Here is a 19,277-nt window from a genome sequence, read left to right on the forward strand (position 1 = left end):
AGCTTGCCGTTGGAACTTATCTCCACCAAGGCCAGGAACTTATCTATACCAAGGCCAGGTTGCTTGGATACCTGGTGACGTAAACCTCCTCCTTCACCTACCCTTATATACCCTGGAAGAACTTTGCAATAAACGAGACTTGATCAGACTCCTGTCTTGTCTCCATTCTTTGCGCCCCTTGCCCCATTTTCATTCTCACCCCCTCCTCCAGGTATCCCTGTCGACTGACCCGCAGGCCGGTCACCAGGGCAACTGCAACCCTCATAGGTATGAATTTGACAAAGGGATGCAGCAAGAGCTCACAGCTTGCTGAGTGGAACATGAGCTGAAATTCAGCTCCCAGCTTGCTGTTGCATCCAGGATATCTCACACAGTAGACAACCTGCACAGCTGTACAAGGCAGCGCAGGTTCAGCCAGAGGGAATCACACAGCAGAGGCATGAAGGGCAAAGGTAGAGGGTGTGTGGGGACAGGGGCAGGGTGGCTCCATCAGGCAGGGGTAGCTGAGGCTTTCCCTTAGCTACAGGGCACTCCGAAGCAGGACCAGCCTGGGGAAGAATGGGAATAAGCGGGGCCCCAGGGCATCAATCCAAGCTGGTCAGCTGCTTACCCTGCAGGGTTCTGTGACTGCCCTGTGCTCTGCAGACTGCTAGTATTCCCTTTCACATGGGAAGCTGAGCCTGCAGGAGATTGACTTGTTCAGAGTCTCCCAGCTAGGAAATGGGGGAGCTGGGATTTAACCCAGCATATTTGGCCACTACACCTGCTGCCTCCTGTAATAATTCATGCCTAATCAACTTTAGTTTTTGTCTCTCTGCTCAGAATTCAATGCCTGCGTAAGATAGTCCACCTGGCCCAGCTTGAGGCCCATGCTGGTCTTGGTGAGAACTTACTGGACCCAAATCCCACCAGACTGTCCAGTGGGGGCAGGAAAGTTATTCCAAGGGAAAGTTGGTGAGGAGGAGACACTGGGATTTACTCTGAAAGTGGCACTAGGATCCCTTCCTGGAGGAGTGGAGATTTATGCAAAATCTGGGTTTCATTAGGGTAGAAGGGAAATGAATGTTAGGTGGACGTTCTTCGAAAAATAATAAAACACAAGGTAACAACCTTTGAACATAAACAAACTTGCCTTCCGTGTACTAAGTTAGAAGCCCCTGCCTGAGCTCCTCACAAGACAGATACTGAGGTCTTCACACTCCAAAGCCTGCGGTGAGTGAACACACCTGGGCCCTGGAGCGAAATCCTGGCTCTGCCACTCTTGAGTTGATGTGCCCAAGTTGTCTAACCTGTCTGTACCTCAGTAAGCACCACATGGGATGGTGTCTTGTATGTCATAAGCACGGTCATAAGAGTCAACTATCTTTTTTCTTCTTAATTTTTGAGACAGAGTCTCACTTTGTCACCCTTGGTAGAGTGCTGTGACATCATAGTTCACAGCAACCTCAAACTCTTGGGCTCAAGTGATTCTCTTGCCTTAGCCTCCCTAGTAGCTGGGACTACAGGGAGATAGTCCTGGCTACAACGCCCGGCTATATATATATATATATATATATTTTTTTTTTTTTTTTTTGTAGAGACAGAGTCTCACTTTATGGCCCTCAGTAGAATGCCGTGGCCTCACACAGCTCACAGCAACCTCCAACTCCTGGGCTTAAGTGATTCTCTTGCCTCAGCCTCCCGAGTAGCTGGGACTACAGGCGCCCGCCACAATGCCCGGCTATTTTTTGGTTGCAGTTTGGCCGGGGCCGGGTTTGAACTCGTCACCCTCAGTATATGGGGCCGGCGCCTTACGGACTGAGCCACAGGTGCCGCCCCTGGCTATATTTTTTTGTTTAGCAGGCTTGGACCAGGTTCCAACCTACCAGCCCTGGTGCATGTGTCCAGCGCCCTAACCACTGAGCTATGGGCGCTCAGCCAACAACTATCATTTTATTATTTGAAACAGTGAGAGCTTAAGCAAATTCAAACAATGTGCATGAGTGATCCACTGTCACAGAGGAGTCACTCCAGTGTTCAAGTCCTTATGGCCCTTAGAAAGCAACACCCTGATTGAAAGGTGAATTATTCATGGGTAGAGACAAATAAGAAAATAAAAAGGTTATATTCATCACAAAGATCTCATGTTCAAGCAGACCCTGAGGGAATGCGGGGAGCAGGCCCCTGCCTTTGCATCCTCTTCTTTTCCCCTGCCATCTCCGTTCACCCCTCTTGGTGATGGATCTGGTGGAGTTGGAGATCTGGAGGGGAAGGGCTAGACTGCCCTAGGTGGAAAAGGCTTGGAGAGGACAGGAAGAAAGAAAGGAAAGTGGAGGATGTGGAGAGGCTGGGGAAGATGGGTGAGAAGGAAACTAGGGCAACAGCAAAACCAGGCAACAGAGGGAACTCTGGAGAGCAGGAGCCTCATGTAAAGCGGTCTTCAGAGGCATCCTGGTATGTGTTGTGTGAGGGGACACCTCTACGCCCAGCTCCTCCTGGACACCTCCTTTTTCAGAGCCTTCAGAGCCTGATTCTCAGGAGTCTGCTTGATTCTTCCTGAAGATGAGGTGGGGTGCCGATACATCTGAGCTCTGGTAACAAGAGTGACTATTCTGTGAGCACTGCATCCACGCTATCACATTTAAGCCTCACAACTTCATGAAGCATTTCAACAGATTTTGCGTCAGTTGTAACCTTGACTGGAGCAAAGATGACCAACCATGGGGGGTCTGAAAACACCAGTCTACACTTGGCCTCCAGGGACAGTACCAATCCCACCAATTCGGTAGCCATCCTGGAGGGACAGACCCCAGGGCTTGTTAGTTGGAGGCAGGATGCAACCCAGAGCTCTAAGCAAGATAGTTCTGTTGTTATTGAGCGCTCTCTCTCTCTCTCTCTGTTTTATAACATAATCTTCAGATAGCCCTCAAATATCTCAGTATGTAGGGAAATACCTCCAAATTGGAATCCTATTATCTGTAAGGAGGGGATGTAAATTATGGAAGCCAATGACTATTTGCCAATGATTCTGCTTAAGGGATTATAAAAATAAAAATAATAAAACACAAGCTCACATTTAACACCAGAGATGGGAATGTTCACAATAGCCCATAAATATTATACTTCCTCTAACTCAAGCTCTCAGCTCAGGAAGATAATCTTTCTCACCTCTTTGTTCTTCTTGCCATCTTTACGGGTGATGTGTGACATTCCATCCCTGAGCCAAGGCATGTGAGCACTTGGCTCCACCCTGTTGCCACCATTCCAACCATAAATTGGCACACATACTACTGTGTCAGGATTGTAGCCAATTTCTTTCTTTCTTTCTTTCTTTTTCTTTTTTTTTGGGGGGGAGGACAGAGTCTCACTATATTGCCATCAATAGAGTGCTGTGGCGTCACAGCTCATAGCAATCTCAAACTCCTGGGCTTAAGCAATTCTCTTGCCTCAGCCTCCCAAGTAGCTGGGAATATAGGTGCTCCTGGCTATTTTTTGGTTGCATTTGTCACTTTTAGCTGGCCAGAGTGGTTCAAACCTGCCACCTTGGGTCCATGTGGCTGGCGCCGTAATCACTGTGCTACAAGCGCCAAGCCTTGTTTTTTTTTGGTTTTGTTTTTTGAGACAGAGTCTGAAGCTGTTGCCCGGGGTAGAATACTATAGCGTTATAGCTCACAGCAACTTCAAACTCTTGGACTCAAGAGATTATCTTTCCTCAGCTTTTCTATTTTTATTAGAGATGGAGTTCTCGCTCTTGCTCAGGCTGGTCGCGAACTCATGAGCTCAAGCAATCCACCCGCCTCAGCCTCCCAGAGTGCTAGGGTTACAGGTGTGAATCACCGCACCCTGCCCACTTCTTTCATTCTTAGAGTGCCAGCTTCAAGTTTACCAACACCAGCAGCAATAGTCAGGACCGATACTACACTTGATCTTAGCCAAAAGGCCGAGAAGCGATCCAATAGTCAGGACAGTACAGTCAACCAGAAATATGCCCACCACCAGGGTTTTTTTTTGTTGTTGTTTTTGTTTTGCAGTTTTTGGCGGGGCCGGGTTTAAACCCACCTCCTCCCGTATAGAGGGCCGGCGCCCCACTGCTTTGAGCCACAGGCACCGCCCCAGGTTTTTTTAATAGTCTCTGCATCTTGGAGCATCAATGATAGTTACATAGTAATTGCTGGCCTCAAATTTCTGCAGAGACATCAGTAGTGATACTACTCCCACGTTAGTTCAGTTTTCAGTTTACCCAAGACCCAGGCATGCTTAAAGGAGCCCTTTCCCATCTCAGCAGGCTCCTTCTGATGTTTTTCCAGGGTTGTTTTGTTGATTCCACCGCGTTTATAGATCGGGATGGCCAGTAATGGTGGATTTGCCCAAAATTACACGTTGTTCAATGACAACCCTGTTGATATGAGTCTTTTCCTTTCCCATTCTGGCTTTGACTTAGTAGTGGTTTTCACCACACCTGTATTCAGGTAGTAGATTCTATTGTAAATGTTCCCCATTGTGTAGTTTAGGGAAACTCATGCAGCTAGTGAGAGTTGTGACTTCAGAGTCCATGGTACCATACTGCTTCTCCAGCGTTCTCTTTGCTTCTCCCACGTTTCCAGCGTGACTTTACGAATCTTGTGGAGGGAGATTCGGAGACAGGGAAATAATTTGGCTATGTCTGGCACACATATTGGACACGATAAATGTTGGTTGGGTGGATGAAAGAAGGGAATTGATAAGCAAGGGAAAAGTCGTTTGGAGGTCTGTGGTGAGTGTTTACGCTCGAATAGGAGAGGCTCCATAGCCCGGCAGAGAAGGGGAGTGATCAGCACCTCCCCGACCTAGGTTTACGTTTTACCAACGACAGGGAACTTGTTAGACGCTCCCTTGGCCTCGAGCCCAGACCCAGAACCGCGCTGTCACTTGCAACCAGCTCCCTGGGCCGGAAGAGGGAAGGCGCAGGCCTGGGCTAGGTGGTGGCTGGTAGAGACCCGCCCCGAGGGGTGGGGGCGGCTTGGAGGAGGTGGAGACCGGCGGTCAGCTGTGCTCCAGCTCAGTTGTCATGTCCCGCCAAGCGAAAGATGACTACCTGCGACACTACACAGTCTCCGACCCCAGGACCCACCCCAAGGGCTACACTGAGTACAAAGTAACCGCGCAGGTGAGGTGGAGCCCAGCGGGGACTTTACCCTTTTAGTTAGAGGTGGGGGCCGTATTTTACCTTAAGGCAAGGCAATGCAGTAAGCTCCCATTTTAGGCGACGAAAATGAACTTTCCCTTTAAGAGGAGGTTCCCTCGTTGACTTCTTATCAACCCTTAGGGGGCGGGGCCACGGGGGCGCTGTCTTTTTTTTTTTTTTTGTAGAGACAGAGTCTCACTTTACCGCCTTCCGTAGAGTACCATGATGTCACAGGACTCACAGCAACCTCTAGCTCTTGGGCTTCAGCAATTCTCCTGCCTCAGCCTCCCGAGCAGCTGGGACTACGGGCGCCCGCCACAACACCCCGCTATTTTTTGGTTGCAGTTCAGCCAGGGCTGGGTTTGAACCCGCCACCCTCGGTATATGGGGCCGGCGCCCTATTCACTGAGCCACAGGCGCCATCCAGGCGCTGTCTTTTTTAAAAGGGCGTGAACAGTTACGTAGTTCTTGGAACTGCCTGGCACGTGCTACCAAGCATGTATCGTAGCGTCCGAACGTCAGGTTGTGAATTTCTCTAAATTAACATGGAAACTCTGGTTTAACCCAAATATTAGCTAATTCTCCAGGCTCTTGGAGTAAGTTTTGCCTTTTGCTTTGTTTGATACTTATGAAAAAGTCCTTTATAGAGTTTTAAAAAGTCTTCAAAGAGTTTGATCATTTAAAAAAAATACTGCTAGTTTCATGGTTTAAAAAATTAATACAGTTCAAAAAGACTAACGGAGTGAACCTTCATTTTCATTTCTACCGCAGGAAGTCAGTAAAGGCTAAAGTTGATAGATGAAGCAAACAACATTATGAGCACATTGTACAGGGAAATGGAAGAAACTGAAAAGAAAAATAAAACAATAATAGGATATTTGTAATGATATACAAGGCCTGGAAACATTGAAGGCCCCCAGGGAGAGGATCAAGGTGGCTGAGCACAGGGCTTGGGAGAAGACTTTTTTTTTTTTTTGTAGAGACAGTCTCACTCAATTGCCTTTGGTAGAGTGCCATGGCGTCACACAGCGCACAGTAACCTCCAGTCCCTGGGCTTAGGCTATTCTTTTGCCTCAGCCTCCCGAGTAGCTGGGACTACAGGCACCCCCCACAACGCCCGGCTATTTTTTTGTTGCAGTTTGGCCAGGGTCGGGTTTGAACCCGCCACCCTAGATATATGGGGCCGGTACCCTACCCATTGAGCCACAGGCGCCGCCCCAGGGAGAAGACTTTTTACTATAAAATTTTTGTACTTCTAGAATTATCAGACCGCTATTGAACTGGTGCTTTTGAACTGATAAAGCAAAGCAAAAACATAAGATACTTCCAGAGTGATCTAAGTGCAGAATCCTAGATGTTTAAAATATGCTTTCCCAAATCTTTTATAATGTCTTTCCCATACCTAAAAATACAAATAAAAAGATTGTTCCTAGGAGTATGGACTCTGGGAGTGGGAATCACTAACCTTTTCTGTAAGTCTTTCTGTTGACTTTTTAAACTAAGTAACCACGCATTACTTTGATATATCTTTATAATTTTTTAAGATAAATAAATTTTGCTCACCATCTTCATTTCCTCCTCTTTATAGGTCCATTACTACTAGTTTCTTTTTCTTTTTTGAGACAGAGCCTCAAGCTGTCACCCTGGGTAGAGTGCTGTGGCATCACAGCTCACAGCAACCTCCAACTCTTGGGCTCAAGTGATTCTCCTGCCTCCGCCTCCCAAGTAGCTAGCTCAAGTGGCTACAGGCGCCCGCCATAACGCCCAGCTATTTTTTGGTTGCAGCCGTCATTGTTGTTTGGCGGGCCCGGGCTGGATTCGAACCCACAGCTTAGGTGTATATGGCTGGCGCCTTAGCCACTTGAGCCACAGGCGCTGAGCCTACTACTAGTTTCTTATTTATCCTTACAGATAAACTCTATATTACAAGCAAATATATCTATCTACTTTATTATTATTTACACATAAGTGGCCTTCTGCATTTCTCTTTTTTTTTGTTGTTGTGGTTCAGCAGGCCTGGCCTGGGTTCGAACCTGCCAGGTGGCTGGCACCCTAGCCGCCCAGCTACAGGAGCCATTTTTTTATTTATTCTTTTCTGGAGACTGAGTCTCACTTTGTCGCCCTCAGCAGAGTGCTCTGGTGTCACAGCTCACAGCAACCTTAAACTCTTGGGCTCAAGTGATACTCTTGCGTCAGCTTCTGGAATAGCTGGGACTACAGGTGCCTGCCACAATGCCTGGCTATTTTTTGAGATGGGTTCTCTCCTCTAGCTCAGGCTGGTCATTTAAAAAAAATTTTAAATTGAGACATAATTTATATAAATGTGCACAGTTTTAAATCTGCGAGTCAATCAAATTTTACGTATGTATGCATGTGTACAAACAGCGCTCAGATCAAGATGTGGACTTTCCCATCACCCAACTTTCCAATCAGTAGGTCACCCTCCCACAAAAGTAACCACTGTTCTGATTCTGTCACCATACATTAGTTTTGTCTGGTCTTGAATGTTATGAATGGAGTCATACTCTTTTTGTGTTCAGCTTTTTATGCTCAAATAATATTTTTAGAACCCATCCATGCTGTTGTATGTTTAAGTGCTTGGTTCTTTTCTACTTATGTGTAGTTGTTAGTCGTATGGATATACCACCATTTCTTTGTTCATTCTCCTGTTATTGGGCATTTGGCTTTCTTTCTTTCTCTCTCTCTCTTTCTATTTTTCTGTCTTTTCCTTTCCTTTCCTTTTTGTTCTTTTCTTTTCTTTTTTTGCAGTTATTTGGCCGGGGCCGGGTTGGACCCTGCCACCTCCAGCGTATGGGGCCGGTGCCCTACTCCTTTAAGCCACAGGCGCCACCTTGTCCTTTTCTTTTTTTTTTTTTTTGAGACAGAGCCTCAAGCTGTTACCCTGGGTAGAGTGCTATAGCATCACAGCTCACAGCAACCTCCAACTCCCGGGCTCAAGCGAGTCTCCTGTCTCCGCCTCCCAAGTAGTTGGGACCACAGGTGCCCACCACAACGCCTGGCTATTTTGTGGTTGCACCCGTCATTGTTGTTTGGCGGGCCCAGGCTGGATTCGAACCCGCCAGCTCAGGTGTATGTGGCTGGCATTTTAGCCACTTGAGCCACAGGAGCCAAGCCTTTTTTTTTTTTTTCAGTCTCACTCTGTTGCCCAGGCTAGGGTGCTGTGGCATCAGCCCAGCTTCCAGCAACCTCAAACTCCTGAATTCAACTGATCTTCTTGCCTTGGACTTTCAGGTGGCTGGAACTAGAGGGGCCTGCCACAATGCCCAGATCATTTTTTCTTTTTAGTAGAACTGGAGTCTCACTCTTGCTCAGGCTAGTCCCAAGCCCCTGAACTCAAGGAATCCTCCCTCCTCAGCCTCCCAGAGTGCTAAGATTACAACCATGAGCCACCGCCCCCAGACCATTTGGGTTGTTTCTTTCTTTCTTCTTTTTTTTTTTTTCAGTTTTTGGCCAGGGCTGGGTTTGAACCCGCCACCTCTGGTATATGGGGCCGGCGCTTTACTCCTTTGAGACACAGGCGCCACCCCCATTTGGGTTGTTTCTAAAAAAAGTTTTAGTTGTAAAGTAATAAGAATATTTATGTACAAATATTTTTTATAAGCATATGTATTAATTTCATCTTGGTGTATACCTAGGAATGGAATTGTCATAGGGGATGGATATATATATCTTTAATTTTGGCTATTCTTGCTGGGTTTGTAGTATCACACTAGAGTATTAACTTGTACATCTCTAATGGCTTATGATGTTGAGCATATTTTCATAATCTTACTGGCTATTAAACTAGTGCATTAGTAACTATTAAAGTAAAACAAACAAAAAAAACACCCTTTATTGGAGATGCCTGTTCAAATATTTTGCCTGTTTTCAAGAGTTGGGTTGTTGGTCTTTATATTGATTCATAGGAGACCTTTATATATTCTGGCTATGAGTCCTCTATGAGGTATATATTCCTCAGTGGTTTTTAAGTATAGTTTCTTTTACACAAAATTTTAGGCAAGTCTCTGTTGTGGATAGCCAGGGCCAGGATTTTAGTCCTGACAGTCTCCCTTACTTGGTGTGTGGTCTTGCCTGGGTCACATCCCCTCTCAGCCTCCCTTTGTTGGTCTTTTTTTTTTTTTTTTTTTAGACAGAGTCTCAAGCTGTTGCCCTGGGTAGAATGCCATGACATCACAGCTCACAGCAACCTCCCAACTTTTGGGCTTAAGCCATTCTCTTGCCTCAGCCTCCCAAGTAGCTAGGACTACAGGTGCCCACCACAACACTCGGCTATTTTTTGGTTGCAGTTGTCATTGTTGCTTAGCAGACCCTGGCTGGGTTTGAACTTGCCATTCTAGGTGTATATGGCCGGTGCCCTTGCCAACTGAGCTACCGGTTCTGCCCCCTTTGTTGGTCTTTTAAGTAGGCTTGTTAATCATGACCGTATCACTGGTTCTAAGATAAGGAACAGGAAAAGTCTTGAAAACTGTCAAGTGCTCTAAACCGTAGGGTATTATTTTTAAATAATTATGAACATGACATAATGAAAATTGAGCCTTCTTTTCACCTCTGATCCAAGTCTGTACTTCCAAGGGTTGTCAACTCCAGTGGGGGATTTTTCTACATCCAGGGCTTCCTCTTTTAAGGAAGGACTGGCTCCCGAAACCTCATTTTACATAGAGTTGAGTTCTTTGGTATTAGATGGAAATACTTCTTTGACCTTTGAAGGAATGGGGATAAAAGTTGGGCTGAAGGCCAGGCATGACAGCCATGCCTGTAATGCTAGGTAGGATGAAGAAGGAGGATCACTTGAAGTCAGAAGTTCAAGACCAACCTGAGCAAGAGCGAAACCCCGTCTCTACTAAAAAATAGAAAAATGAGCTGGGTGTTGTGACAGGCGCCTGTAGTGCCAGCTACTTGGGAAGCTGATGCAGGAGGATCGCTTGAGCCCAGGAGTTTGAGGTTGCTGTGAGCTAGGCTGACACCACAGCACTCTAGCCCAGGCAACAGAGCCAAACTCTGTCTCAGAAGGAAAAATAATTAAAAAAAAAAAGTTGGACTGAGATTGGAGCAGTCTGGATGGGCCTTTAGGGATCCTCCTGTTTGACAGATGAAGAAACTGAGGTTCACAATAGAAAAACTAGCTGGGCACGGTCGCTCACATCTGTTATCCCAGCACTTTGGGAGGCTGAAGCAGGAGAATTACTTGAAATCAGGAGTTCATGACCAGCCTGGACAATATAGCGAGATTCCTTCTCTACAAAAAATTTAAAAATTAGCTATGATCACATCACTGCAATACATGTCTGGATGACAGAATGAGACGCTGTCTAAAAAAAAAAATGCTCAAAGGCACACAAAACCTTAAAGTCAGGACACAGATACCAATGGCCAAAGGGCACTGCCCCTTGAAGGGGGACTAGAAGTTACCTGGGGCATTACAGGGTGATGGGTGTCAAATGGCAGTCTGTGGTTCTTAATACATTCTTATCTTTCTCAGTTCATCTCAAAGAAGGACCCAGAGGATGTCAAAGAGGTAAGGCTCCCAGGAGGAAGAGGAACTATTTTGTGATTCCATGTCTCGAAATTATAAAGGAGCAGCTGGTAACTCTGTGCAGAGGCTGGCCCTCCTTCCTCCTGGCCTTGGGTGGAGGGGGCACTAGTCCTGACACACCCTGGGGCTGTTCTGGGCACAGGACAGGCTACTTCCCATCATTGCTGGTCCAGGTCAAGTCTTATGTCTCTTGTAGGTGGTGATCTGGAAACGGTACAGCGACTTCCGCAAGCTGCATGGAGACCTGGCCTACACCCACCGCAACCTCTTCCGCAGGCTTGAGGAGTTTCCCACCTTCCCCCGGGCCCAGGTGTTTGGTGAGTGGGCACTCCAGCCAAAGGCAGGGGGAGAGTCAGACAAAGGAACCTCTGCCAGTGAGGGCCAAACAGAGAGGGCCTGAAATTCCAGGCAAAGACACCTTTGGAGAGATGGAAGGGCCCTTAAGAGATAGCCTCATTTGATAAGTTGGGAAACTGAGGCTAAAAGTGGCCCAGCCCTTCCTGTGTGCAGGGCCCTTTAACATCTCCATCTTTAGGCCAGGTGAGGAGGCTCATGCCTATAATCCTAGCACTTTGGGAGGCCAAGGTGGGTGGATTGTCTGAGCTCAGGAGTTCGAGATCAGCCTGAGCTAGAGAGAGACCCCATCTCTAAAAAATAGCTAGGCAGTATGGCAGGTGCCTGTAGTCCCAGCTATTTGGGAGGCTGAGGGAAGAGGATCACTTGAGCCCAAGAGTTTGTTTGTTTTTTTTTTTTTTATAGAGACAGAGTCTCACTTTACTGCCTTTGGTAGAGTGCCATGATGTCACAGGACTCACAGCAACCTCTAGCTCTTGGGCTTCCATGATTCTCCTACCTCAGCCTCCCAAGCAGCTGGGACTACAGGCGCCCGCCACAACGCCCAGCTATTTTTTGGTTGCAGTTCACCCAAGGCTGGGTTTGAACCCACCACCCTCAGTATATGGGGCCGGCACCCTACTCACTGAGCCACAGGCGCCACCCCGAGCCCAAGAGTTTTTGAGCTTGTTGTGAGCAATGATGCCACGGCACTGTACTTAGGGCATTAAAGTAAGACCGTCTCAAAAAAAAACCCAAACAGGCTCGGCACCTGTAGCACAGTGGTTATGGTACCAGTCACATACACCAAGGCTGGTGGGTTCAAACCCAACCCAGGCCAGCTAAACAATAATGACAACTGCAACAAAAAATAGCCGGGCGTTGTGGCGAGCACCTGTAGTCCCAGCTACTTGGGAGGCTGAGGCAAGAGAGTTGCTTAAGCCCAAGAGTTTGAGATTGCTGTGAGCTGTGTTGCCCTTGGTAGAGTGCTGTGTGTCACAGCTCACAGCAACCTCAAACTCTTGGGCTTAAGCAATTCTCTTGTCTCAGCTTCCCAAGTAGCTGGGATCACAGGTACCCACCACAGTACCCAACTATTTTTTGGTTGCAGTTGTCATTGTTGTTTGGCAGGCCTGGGCTGGATTCGAACCCTCCAGCTCCGGTGACTGGTGCCTTAGCTGCTGAGCTATAGGCACCAAGCCCATCTCCGTCTTTATTAGCCTCATTTTCAAGATAAGGGAACTGAGGCTCAGCAAGGCCACAGGCCTTGGCCTATAAGTGGCAGAACCAGGATTCCTTTCCATAGCTGGCATTTCCTCCAGACCTGCACTGCCTGGAACAGTAGTCATGAGTCACATGTGGCTTAGGGGCACTTCAGATGTGACTGCTTTGAACTGGGAGGTGTGTACATATCTAGTACACACTGAAAAAAAGAACATAAGATTTTTATACTGATTACATGTAGAAATAATATTTTTGATATTTTGGGTTAAATAAAATACGTTATTAAAATTAAACCAAGTACAGTGGCTCATGCCTATAATCCCAGCATTTTGGGAGGCTGAGGTTGAAAGATTGCTTGAGACTAGTAGTTTGAGACCAGTCTGTGCAAGATAGCCAGACCCTGCCTCTACCAAAAATAGAAAAAAAATCAGCCAGGTATGGTAACATGCACCTGTAGTCCCAGCTTCTCAGAAGGCTGAGTCAGGAGGATACTTGAACCCAAGAATTTGAGGTTGCATTGAGCTATGATGATGCCACTGCACTCTACCTGGGGCAACACTACCTTTTTTTTGTTGTTGTTGTTTTTGAGACAGAGTTCTAAGCTGTCACTCTGGGTAGAGTGCTGTGGCATCATAGCTCACAGCAACCTTCACTTGTGGCATCATAGCTCACAGCAACCTTCACTTGTGGCATCATAGCTCACAGCAACCTTCACTTCTTAGGCTCAAGCAATCCTCTTGCCTCAGTTTTTCTATTTTTGGTTGAGATCATGTCTTGCTTTTGCTCAGGCTGGTCTCAAACTCATAAGCTCAAGCAATCTACCCACCTCAGCCACCCAGAGTGCTAGGATTACACAGGATTACAGTCATGAGCCATCATGCCAGGCCTGAGCAACACTATCCTAAAGTCATCACCATCATCATCATCATCATCATCATCATCATCATGTTTCCTTTTCCTTTTTTTAAATATGTCTACTAAAAATTTTTAAATTGCATGTGGAGCTCACGTTATATTTCTATTGGACAGTGCTGATCAGTTACTTGGGTCTTCAGATTCCCTTGAGATGTTCTTTAGCACCAAAGTGAAGGGTCACTCCTAGCAGGTTAGGGCAGAGTTAGGTAACTCTACATAGTACCTAGAACAGAACAGTAAAATTGTAAAAAAATGGACTACTTGCTGTGTGACCTTGGGCAAGTCACTTTCCCTCTCTGAGCCTTACTTTTCTCCTTATTACATCAAAGCTTCTGAGATGGTTTAGTTTCTTATTAACTGCCTGCTTCCTCCTGTCTAGGATTTGATATCCCTGAGGATAGACACCTTGTTTCTCTCCTGTCCACCTTCTGAGCCTAGCACATAGTAGGTGCTCAGTAAACATCTGGTGAATGAATGAATAGGGAGATTGATCCCTCCTGGAAGCCCCTCTACCCCAGGAGAGGCCAGGGAAGATTCCTAGAAGAATGGGGAGGAGGGCAGTGGGTTATTCAGAGCCTCTCGGACAGAATCAGGAAAAGTGGGCTTTGGGGCCAGAAAGCCCTATAGGTCACTGCCCTCTCTCCCCACCCCCTTGTCCTGGGGGACCGCAGGCCGCTTCGAAGCCTCAGTGATCGAAGAGCGGCGGAAGGGGGCAGAGGACTTGCTTCGCTTCACTGTGCACATACCTGCACTCAACAACAGCCCCCAGCTCAAGGAGTTCTTCCGGGTATGTGTACCTGCTCTTCCTAGCTCCCCAGCATGTGAGAGCTCACCTATGCATGAGGCTGTACCCCATGACTCCCCATCTCTCCTGCAGGGCGGGGAAGTGACACAGCCCTCTGAGGTGCCCAGGGACCTGCACATTCTGCCACCCCCTCTGATCCCAACCCCATCCCCCGAAGAGACTCGACTGCCCCAGCCACTCCCTGCAGAAAGGAGGGGCCTTGAGGAACTGGAGGTGCCAGGTATATTGGGGTGAGGGGAGGGAGCCGGGGCTGGAGGATCCAGAGAGGGAAGTCATGGAGGATACACACTCAGTGATCTTAGTAAAAATCTGGGTGTGTCCCAGTTATACCACTCACCAGCTGAGGGACTTTGGACAGGTCTCTTTCTCCTCTGGGCTGTAGTTTCTTTTTTTTTTGAGACAGAGCCTCAAGCTGTTGCCCTGGGTAGAGTGCCGTGCCATCACAGCTCACAGCAACCTCCAACTCCTGGGCTCAAGCGATTCTCCTGCCTCCACCTCCCAAGTAGCTGGGACTACAGGTGCCCGCCACAATGCCTGGCTATTTTTTGGTTACAGCCATCATTGTTGTTTGGCAGGCCTGGGCTGGATTCGAACCCGCCAGCTCAGGTGTATGTGGCTGGCACCTTAGCCGCTTGAGCCACAGGTGCCGAGCCTGAGCTGTAGTTTCTTAATCAATAAAATGGACAGGCTCGGCGTCCGTAGCTCAGTAAGTAAGGGTGCCAGCCACGTACACCAAAGCTGGCGGGTGTGAGCCCAGCCCCAGCCTGCTAAACAATGACAACTGCAACCAAAAAATAGCCAGGTGTTGTGGTGGGCGCCTGTAGTCCCAGGTGCACAGGAGGCTGAGGCAGGCAAGAGAATTGCTTAAGCCCAACAGTTTGAGGTTGCTGTGAGCTGTGACACCAGGGCTAGATTCTGCCTCAAAAAAAAAAAAATAAAAATGAATAAATATATATATAATGGATACAGGCTCTCATAATGGGCTTATCGATGCCCATGGTTGCTGCATTGATTTAGTGAGAGTACCTCCATTTTGAAAGCTAGAAAATGGGTGGCGCCTGTGGCTCAAAGGAGTAGGGCGCTAGTCCCATATGCTGGAGGTGGCAGGTTCAAGCCCAGCCCCGGCCAAAAACTGCAAAAATAAATAAATAAATAAAATAAAATAATAAATAAAAATAAAAAAAATTGTAAAGAAAGCTAGAAAATGATAAGCGCAGGTGTTAATGTCCTCACATCTATTCCTCAGTGGACCCCCCACCATCAAGCCCTGCTCAGGAGGCCCTGGATCTGCTCTTTAACTGTGGGAACATCGAAGAATCATCTAGTTCCCCTGCCCGAGGCCCGCTTACCCAGGCTGAGCTTGCCCTCTTTGACCCCTTCTCCAAGGAAGGTAATGAGCTGGGACAGCTGGGGGAGGGGTCCAGGAGGTCCTTAGGGCAGGGAGGGAAGGCAGAGCTGCTACAGCCTGCATGATGCCTGTGTAAATCTGAGAAAAGGCCCTCAGTAGTGCTGCCTGTGGGTAAGGCAGTCTCAGTGAGAATCAGAGCAGGTACCCCTTCCCTAGGTGCCACAGTCCTATGCCAAGGCTAGTAGCATGGTGTGCTTGATGCCCCTATGCAACCATGTTGGAAGAAAGGGAGCCATTTCCCAAGATGGGATACTTTGGGAAGAGGAGGGTCGCACTGCTATGGGAGGTTTGAGTTCCTTCTGTTGGAAGCCCAGGGTAGGATTTTCTGGCTGGCTCGCGTCTGGCTGCAGATCCTGAAGGTGAGGTCTGGGCTCAGAGTGCATCAGAGAGGGAAGCCCCTCTGGGCTTTGGAACCATTCCTAGCATATGGGGACACCTGAGACAGAAGGGCTCCCCATGGAGGTCAGGGTTCTGAGCACCTTCTTGCACTGAGATCTCAGGACCTTATAGTCCCACGTTCCCTATAGACCAGTGATTCTCAACCTTCCTAATGCCGCGACCCTTTAATATAGTTCCTCATGTTGTGGTGACCCCCAAACATAAAATTATTTTCGTTGTTACTTCATAACTGTTATGAATCATAATGTAAATATCTGATGCAGGATGTACTTAGGCGACCCCTGTGAAAGTGTCGTTTGACCTCCAAAGGGGTCGTGACCCACAGGTTAAGAACTGCTGTTATAGACACTAGGGTTTTTCATTCTAAAATTCTCCAAATTTACGCCATTACTGCAACCAGGGTGCTGAGTGGCCAGTCTTGCTTCAGGATAATCATGAAACATCTCTGTTTTCATTCCATTCCTCAGTAGTGTTCTCAAGCTCATTTTGTTGGCTTCCCTTCTTCAGCCTTTGGCAGACCTTTAGTTTTCTGATCAATTTCAGGCATTGCGGCTCTCACCCTTAGGCAAGCTTTCACCCTGGTCAGTCTAAATGAGGACATAAATGTTCCATCCAGTCATTAGCCTCACTCTTCCACCTGACCATTGGCCCAGCCCCATGCCATAGTGACAGGGTGTGAGGAGTGTTCTTTCACTTCCTTTGTTCTGCTTCCCCCATTGGATGGAAAGGCAGAGGTGGGGTCATGGGCTGCTGTGCCCATTTTCTGAGTAGCAGAATCTATGCACTCTGCCCTTGCCCCAGCTGAGTCCTCGGGGTGTCCTGTGGGCAGCTGCTTGGGCAGGATCTTTTCAAGATTCCCTGTAGGCACCCCCATGAGACATTCACTTGGCCCACAGGAAAACTCCCAAATTGTTGTTCTCCAAAGGCTGAAAGTGCAGCTTGCTCAGACCCTGCTTCATCTCCCTGCCTTGCTCTTGTGGGCAGCTCCAGCGAGCCTCTCACCACTCCTGTCTCTCTTCTTCAGCCAGACTCCTAAAACCAGCCAAGCATCCTTTTACTCTCTGTTCCATGAGTAACAGAGGGAGGTTTGTAGGCCCATCCAGAAGCTGCCATTCATAGGTGCCAGTCTTCTCAGGGCTCTTGTGGAACTCCTCACTTGGATGGTACTGGAGAGATGCCCATCCCCTTTCTTCCCAGGACAGTGGGGAGCCATAGCACTCCCTGTTCCTGCTCCTGCACCTTCTCTTCAAAAGCCTTGAGATCTCTAGGCACCTTGCATATAAGGAAGATGTCTGACTGCCTCCTAGCCAGTCCAGGATGGTATAACGAGCCCTTCTCTCTAGAATGTTAAGGGGACCTATGTTCCACTGTCTTCACATTTAAGGGCCTCAACTGTAATTGTAAGACCTCAGAAAAGACCTAAGATTCTCTGAATCCATTATTCTAAGATTATTCCAAGGTTTAGAGTATTTCTACCCTTGGCCCTTGGTCTACAACCTTCAGTTAAACTTTATAGAGGGAATTTTTGGATTTCTTGGTTAACTGGAGTCAGGAGAGAGAGATAGGACTAGTGATCCAGAGCTCACAAACTAAAGTTAATATGTACCTAAAAAAGGCCAGGCACAGTGGCTAACACCTATAATCCTAGCACTCTGGGAGGCCAAGGCAGATAGATTGCCTGAGTTCACAGGTTCAAGACCAGCCTGAGCAAGAGTGAGACCCCATCTCTACAAAAAATAGCTGGGCATTGTGGCGAGTACCTATAGTCCCAGCTATGTGGCGGGCTGAGGCAAGATCACTTGAGCCCAAAAGTTTGAGGTTGCTGTGAGCTGTGACACCATGGCACTCTGCCGAGGGCAACAAAATGGTACTCTGTCTCAAAAAAAAAAAAAAAAAAGTACCTAAAAAAGAATTAGGAAAGTAAGGCTATTTTTCCAAAAGCACATGACCCTGCTGACCAAAGAGATCATGGCTAGTTTGCTATACACAGGCATCTTCTGGATTGCCTAGACATTGTACCCCTCTATTAGGGAAATCCTGATGGATAAGAGAGGTCTGGGGGTTGGGCAGTGGGTCCGGAAAGAAAGGGCCAGTCTAGTCTGAGTCCTCTCTGATTGCAGAAGGAGCAGGCCGCAGCCCCACTCACATAGGTGAGCTGACATCAGCGGAGGAAGAATCGGAAAGGCTGGACCAGGAACCCTGGGAGCCAGGAGGGCAGCAGGAGGAAGCAGATGAGGAAGGAGGACCCACCCCTGCCTATCTGAGCCAGGCCACAGAGCTCATCACCCAGGCACTGCGGGATGAGAAGGCAGGCGCCTACCCTGCTGCACTCCAGGGCTACCGAGATGGTGTGCATATCCTGCTTCAGGGAGTGCCCAGTAAGTAGGGACTGGAGGGTGGAGGGTCAGGCCCAGATCAGGAGCCCTTGTTCCTCACTGACCAGCTGTGTAACCTGGGCAAGATTTGTTTTTTTTTTTTTTAACCTCCTGTGGCTTCAGTTTCTCTATTTGTAAAATGAGGAGAATAGACACTGGGCCGCAGGGAAGAAGGAAAGGCAGGTGGTAATGCTCTATGAACTGTGAGGGACTATACCAAGAGTTCTGAAGGTAGCTGAGCACAGGTACTTCAGCTGAGCCAGTCTCTCTATACAGATGACCCATCCCCTGCCCGCCGGGAAGGTGTGAAGAGGAAGGCGGCTGAGTACCTGAAGCGGGCAGAGGAGATCCTAAACCTGCACCTGTCCTCGCTCCCGCCCTGAGAGGAACAGACTCTTCCCCAGGACTTTAGCTCCAGCACTGCCAGCCACCCATTCTCTCCCCAGGGTCTGGCCCTACCCCTTGGTGTTGTAACCCCAGGGGCCATTTCTATATGTAACTGGACCAAGAGAGAGAAAAACAATGAACTCTCAGCTCCCTGCCTACACTTGCTCTTTGGCATTAGGGACCTGCACTTCTGATCCTGCCTGTCTTGATGTGTGAACAGCGGCTCTGGTCACTGAACTATTAATTTGAATTTAACATCTAGAACTGGGGTCTGCAAACTACAGCCTGTAGTCAAATCTGACCCATAGCCTTTTTTTGTAAGGCCTATGAGCTATACTGGTTTTTACATATTTTAATGCTTGAAAAAAAAAAACAAAAGAATAATGTGCTGTGACAGATGAAAATTATATGACATTTAAGTGTCTGTAAATAAATTTCGTTGGAACACAAACAGGCCTATTCGCATGGTATTGTCTATGACTCCGCTCACACTACACTGGCAGAGCTGTGTAGTCGCAGGGGTGAGTCTTTGCTACCCCCAAATCCCAGAACATTTTCTTTTCTTTTTTTTTTTGTAGAGACAGAGTCTCACTTTATTGCCCTCGGTAGAGTGCCGTGGCATCACACAGCTCACAGCAACCTCCAACTCCTGGGCTTAAGCGATTCTCCTGCCTCAGCCTCCCGAGTAGCTGGGACTACAGGCGCCCACCACAACGCCCAGCTATTTTTTGGTT

General features: G+C 47.8%; 1 protein-coding gene and 1 pseudogene across 1 annotated transcript; one reads left to right on the plus strand and one right to left on the minus strand.

The window, feature by feature from the left end:
* Window positions 1-3,841: 3,841 nt before the first annotated feature.
* LOC128566278 (uncharacterized) lies at window positions 3,842-3,931 on the minus strand (annotated as a pseudogene).
* A 952-nt stretch (window positions 3,932-4,883) lies between these two features.
* On the plus strand, window positions 4,884-18,993 carry SNX15 (sorting nexin 15). The gene is made up of 8 exons (XM_053560996.1): window positions 4,884-5,125; window positions 10,644-10,679; window positions 10,894-11,014; window positions 13,841-13,956; window positions 14,047-14,194; window positions 15,221-15,364; window positions 17,902-18,159; window positions 18,433-18,993. Exons 1-8 carry the CDS (start codon window positions 5,027-5,029, stop codon window positions 18,537-18,539), a joined length of 1,029 nt encoding a protein of 342 aa, XP_053416971.1. The 5' UTR covers window positions 4,884-5,026; the 3' UTR covers window positions 18,540-18,993.
* The last annotated feature ends 284 nt before the right edge of the window (window positions 18,994-19,277 follow it).

Source organism: Nycticebus coucang, chromosome 14, assembly GCF_027406575.1.
Source record: "Nycticebus coucang isolate mNycCou1 chromosome 14, mNycCou1.pri, whole genome shotgun sequence".
Lineage (NCBI taxonomy): Eukaryota > Metazoa > Chordata > Mammalia > Primates > Lorisidae > Nycticebus > Nycticebus coucang.